Source organism: Zosterops lateralis, assembly GCF_965231275.1.
Source record: "Zosterops lateralis genome assembly, chromosome: 31".
NCBI lineage: Eukaryota > Metazoa > Chordata > Aves > Passeriformes > Zosteropidae > Zosterops > Zosterops lateralis.
In genome coordinates, this window is record NC_139791.1 from 3,353,979 (window position 1) to 3,359,823 (window position 5,845).

At 50.1% G+C, this 5,845-nt stretch overlaps 1 protein-coding gene across 1 annotated transcript; it reads left to right on the top strand.

Moving 5' to 3' along the window:
- Positions 1-3,924: 3,924 nt before the first annotated feature.
- LOC310920783 (olfactory receptor 14A16-like) lies at positions 3,925-5,593 on the top strand (the record flags this gene model as incomplete). Its single annotated transcript, XM_083880843.1, has 1 exon — positions 3,925-5,593. The coding sequence occupies exon 1, from the start codon at positions 4,661-4,663 to the stop codon at positions 5,591-5,593; it is 933 nt and encodes a 310-aa protein (XP_083736969.1). The 5' UTR covers positions 3,925-4,660.
- Between the last annotated feature and the right edge of the window lie 252 nt (positions 5,594-5,845).

Sequence of the window (5,845 nt, forward strand, 5' to 3'; positions counted from 1 at the left end):
CCAAACCCAACTTGATGGTAAATTACATTGAATCCTGATTTATGCTATTTTTCTAGCTTTAATATGAGTACCTTTAGTCTACTTGTAGTTCTTTTTCTTTTATTCTGCTGCACTATGCAATCTGTTAAATTTTTGTCTACTAAATAAATAATTCATTTTATCATACTCCGTGTCTGCCATTATTAAGACTTGCAACTGAGAGCAATCTGGGGTGCAGGCTCCTCCAAACAGAGCTACTGCCAGAAATCTGAGTCAAAGGCAGGACTTGTCTAAGCTCTGTCTCTCCATTCACAACACCCACAGTTTCACAATGGCTCCTTGGTTCCATGAGGCCCTGCTGTATAACAATGGAGCCTTGGTTCCATTAGGTTCCGTACTGTCAAAAAGGCCTCCTTAGTTCTGCTCTGCCACAATGCTCTCCTTGGTTCGAAGAGGCCTTGGTGTGTCCCAAGAGCCCCTTGGTTCCATGTACTTCTCTAATGTCCCCATGGTCCCTGAGATTTGCAGTATGACAATGGACAATTGCTTAAAGCAGCCCCACTGTGTCACAATGAATATTTGCTTCTATGGGGCCCCACAGTGTCATCATGGCCTTTGATTCCATGAGACCTCGCTGTATGACAATGGACTCTTGGTTCCATGAGATTTTGTACTGCCAACAATGGTCTCCTTGGTTCTGTAGTGTGCAAATGGCTGCCTGGTTCCATAAGGGTCCTCAGTGTCCCAGTGGTCTCCTTGGATCCATGAGGCTCTGCAGTGTCACAATGCCCCATAGTTTCCATCAGCATCCGTACTATCATCCTGTAGATGCTGAATGTGAGAAATCAGGCAGCAGCAGAGTGTCTGTCACTCAAATTTTTCACACTGGCCTGAGAAATCATTGTGTGAGAAACTGTAAGGAGGATTTCAAACAGTCCTTGGAGAAAGCTAAACAAGCCTTGCAGGTGTTGTTTGTCTGCCAGTTGTTTACTTGTAAGAAATGTTTGAGGAGTGTTTTTCCTAACTGTGCAATGATAGTAACATGTTGCTTTACTGTCCAATGAAGTTTTATTCCTTTGGAAGTGTCTATAAAAGAGGATTTCAAAGAGTAAAGCTCGCTCTCACTTGCAAACAAGCCTGAGAGTCTGTGAGTTGTTTCTACCACCATTTCTAATTAGAGGAACATCACCCGTGTCCTTTTTTCCATCAAGGCCCACAGTGTCTCAATGTCCTCTTGCCTTTATGTGGCCATCCTGTGTCACAACGGCTCCTTGGATCCATGAGCTTCTGTAGTGTCACCATGATCTCCTTGGATCCACAGTGTCACAATGGAAAGCTGGTTCCATGGGACCCGAGAGCGTCCCAAAAAACACTTTAGTTCCATGAGGTTCCGTAGTGTCACCATTGTCTCCTTGATCTGCACCTGTGACATGGGGGCTTGGTTGGTTCCTTCCTATGGAGACCATTGTGACTCTGTGGGAACTCATGGAACCAAGGGGGGCTACGGTGACACTTTGGGGCCTTGTGGGACCATGGAGACCATTAAAACCCTTCCTGGCCATGTGTACCTAGGGGACATTGTGACACCTCAGAGCCTCGTGGGCCATTGGGACCCTGTGGGGCACCATAGAAGCAAGGGAACATGGAACAGGTCTGGCTGGTTTGGCCTCCCAGGGGCCACCTGACAGGTCCAGCTGATCTTGGAATGCCAAGGGCTGCTTCTCATCTTCTCATGGAACACTGGGGGTCCATGATTTCATTCCTATGAAAAAGAATTGCCCCTCTTTATAAATACCCATTGCCAAAATTGGCACTTTCCAGAAAAATATTTGGTATATGCAAGGGTATCAAAGGTATCAAGAAATAAACTTGTCCGCAATAGATGGCCGTGGGCTTTTGTGGCCACCTCTCATTTGCCCCTGAAACAATGGGACTCTGTGACTTCCATTCTATGGAAAAGAATCAGCCTTCCTGTGCAGAGGCTATGGCCAAAATTAGAATTTTGCCTCCCAAATTCTGTATATCCAAGGATTGCTCCAAGACAGAAGTAGCCAAAACAGACAGATCAGGCTGGCCATGGCCACTGGAGATTTTCTTAGACTCTGAGCACAATGTTTTCATTTGCCAAGACCTGGAAAGTGTCCAGAGATGTCCCAAGGAGAGGTTTAGAGGCCTTCAAGCACATGACCACTATATAGGGACAAACGAGCTTTGTGCTCAGTGGAGTGGAGACGGAGGACAGCAGAGAAGAGTCCTGAGAGGGACTGAAGGGTGGTTTCAGAGATGGTGGATCCTTTTGACATAGCAGAGAACAGACAGAGAAAGAAAAACTTAATGCAAAGCACAGCTGGGGAGGGACAAGGCTGAACACAAGGAGAGAGGAATTCCTTTCCCAGGTCAGGGCTGTGGTGCACATATCGCCCAGAAGGAGTCTGGAGCAGCCCAAGGCTCTGTGTGGCCAGGCAGAGGCAGGCAGGAGGCAGAGCTGTCAGCAAAGGCAGGGCCCAGCCAGGTGGGGCAGTCGGGGGATGACGACAGCCTGCAGGGACAGAGGCGCAGGGCATGGACACCGTAGGACAGCCTGGGCTGCACAGGCCACAGGGATGGGCAGCAGCTGCAAGGCCCTGACACAGCCAACTCCTGCAGCACTTGGGCCATGGCTGCTGGGCCTGGGCCTGAGCCATGAGCAGGAGACAAGTGACCCTTGCAGCCCTGGGGCCTCATTGCCTCCTTGGCCCTGCTCAGCAGCCTGGCAGGGGCCGCCCCATGGTGCTGCCCTTGGCATTGCACATCCCCACATCCCAGTGGCCTGGGAAGAGCCCTGAGCACTGAGGGAGGGACAGGATGTGCCTTGGCAGGGGCTGGGGCTCAGGCCTTGGCCCTTTGCATTCCTGAAACATATCCAGGTTTGGTCAGCATCAGAGACACCTTTGTCTTGTTTGTCCCCACCTGTCATCACTGCCTGCAGTGTTCTGCTCTAACTGGAAACTGGGGACATTTTTCCAGCCGTATCTCAAGGGGAGCTACTAAAACATTAAGAAACTTCAGAGTTTAAATCTGACTTTGAGTTCTTGAGAAGTTTTTTGAACACTCTCTTAGGGACTGAGTCTGATGTAAACAACACCAAAGCCCCAAAAGGCTCATTAAAGTCCTTGTACTTTTCCTCTGCTGCTGGGCTGGGCTGAGCTCCTGGCACAGAGGCAGCTCCTGGCAATCAAGAAGAGCTTCAAAAAGACATTTCTCATGAGCAGCAGCTCCTCTCCCAGCTCATCAGGGCTGAGGGCACTGCCTGCAGGTGCCTGACAGAAGTGAAGCAGACAGAGGCTTAAGGCCACTGAAAGGACAATTCTGAGCTTCTTCATGGAGAAAACTTCACAGCTTCTGACAGAGTGAGTCTTTGGCTGCAGAGATCTCCTAAAGCTGACCCAGGACAGGACTGACAGCACTGTAAGGATGGCTCTGCTGCCCTTTCTGCTTTGGGGGAGGATGTGCTCCAGAGTGGGGCTGCCATGGGCACCGTCAGAGGGACAGGGCAGGACGGCTCCTGCTGCCAGGGACGGCTGCAGGGGCTGAGGCTGGGGCTGCAGCCAGGGCTGCCCAGGGCTGTGGTGCAGAGCAGGTGCTGCAGCCCTGAGGCCAAGAGCCGGCCAGGCCAGGGGATGTGCCACCTGCCAGGGGCAGCTCTCAGCCTGCCTGGGAGCTCCCCATGGACTGTGGGAAGAAGTTGGAGGTGGAAGGAGCGACCCCCATCAGAGCAGATTCTTCCTGCTGTGGAGATGGTGCTGCATGGCCAGGGCTGCTCTCAGCTTTCTCCTAAAGGAAAGGGAAAGGGGCTGTCAGGGTTGTCTGTGTCACTGAGACTCCTGCACTGTCACCCTGGGGATGATCAGATCTTCCTCAGATCTCCCTTACAAAGTGCCTCCTCACCCTCCTCTACCTACAGACAGCACCAGCAGCACCTTGGCTTGCAGCATCTCTGTTTGTCTGAGCTGCCCTTAAGGTCCTGGTGCCAGGGAGATGCCCCTGGGCAGTGGCCTGTGCTGGGAGGGGTGTGCAGGGCAGAGCTGAGCCCCCAGGGCTAGGATGGTGTCTCAGAGCACTGGCAGGGACAAGTCTCGGCTAGGGAGAAAGAGCTCCCAGTAGGCAAACTCCAGGCAGCAGAGAGCCAGAACAAACTTTGGCATCCCCTCATTTCTAGCAGCATAGGAAAAAAAAAAAAAAAAAAAAAAAAAAAAAAAAAAAAAAAAAAAAAAAAAAAAAAAAAAAAAAAAAAAAGAAAAATTTAGGGAACTTATTTTGAAATTCCAGCTTATATATAGTCTGCTTTATTTTTCAAGAAAGTTTTAGGTACAGTCACCCTGAAATAGAAGGAGGTGAAATGAGCAATGTGTGGGGATCAGCAGGCCTGAGGGTACTGGGGCAAAGGCTGTTATCCCCGTGGATTCCCCAGATTTCAGGTCGAGAAAAATGCTGAATTTGAGTCAGTAATTTAGCAGCTGCAGAAAGCCAAACTCAAAAAAGTTTAGCAAAGTTTAGCAAAGTTCAGTTGCAGGAAGTCATGAAGAGAAGTATATTGGGGTGACTGCAAAAAAAAAAAAAAAAAAAAAAAATTAGCTCAAATAAGTTTGTCGCAGCTTGTCAATGCTTTCTTTCAACAGTCCATGATGCCCAGAGTGAAGAAATGTCCAACAGCAGCTCCATCAGCCACTTCCTCCTGCTGCCATTGGCAGACACGCGGCAGCTGCAGCTCCTGCACTTCTGCCTCTTCCTGGGCATCTCCCTGGCTGCCCTCCTGGGCAACGGCCTCGTCATCAGCGCCGTGGCCTCCAGCCACCACCTGCACAGCCCCATGTTCTTCTTCCTGCTCCACCTGGCCCTCACTGACCTGGGCTCCATCCTCACCACTGTCCCCAAAGCCATGCACAATTCCCTCTGGGACACCACGACCATCTCCTACACAGGATGCACTGCACAAGTTTCATTCTTAGTGTTCTTCATTTCAGCAGAGTATTACCTTCTGACCATCATGTGCTACGACCGCTACGTGTCCATCTGCAAACCCCTGCACTATGGGACCCTCCTGGGCAGCAGAGCTTGTGCCCACATGGCAGCAGCTGCCTGGGCCAGTGCCTTTCTCAATGCTCTGCTGCTCACGGCCAATACATTTTCCCTGCCCCTGTGCCATGGCAATGCCCTGGGCCAGTTCTTCTGTGAAATCCCACACATCCTCAAGCTCTCCTGCTCACACTCCAAACTCAGGGAATTTGGGATTATTGTGGTTACTGCGAGTTTATCCTTGTGTTGTTTTGTGTTCATTGTTTTCTCCTATGTGCAGATCTTCAGGGCTGTGCTGAGGATCCCCTCTGAGCAGGGACAGCACAAAGCCTTTTCCACCTGCCTCCCTCACCTGGCCGTGGTCTCCCTGTTTATCAGCACTGGCACATTTGCCTACCTGAAGCCCCCCTCCATCTCCTCCCCATCCCTGGATCTGGCCCTGTCAGTTCTGTACTCGGTGGTGCCTCCAGCCCTGAACCCCCTGATCTACAGCCTGAGGAACCAGGAGCTCAAGGCTGCAGTGTGGACACTGATAACTGGACAATTTCAGAAACACTAAGTTGGTTGCAAATTTCTGCAAATCATTTGTAATAAATGTCATCTTTGATATCCCTTGCTGGTTTGATTGTCAGGGGTTTTTTTTTTGTCATTGTTGTTTTGTTTTAGTTCTTCAACATTGTCCACAAAGAGAGGCCATTGTTTGTGCCCCTTCTTTTTTGATTCTCTCAAACTTGGCTGTGTCCATAGACTGTATCAATGAGGAGCTGTGCTGTCAGTAGTTTTAAACAAACAAAAGGATCTCCCAGTAAGG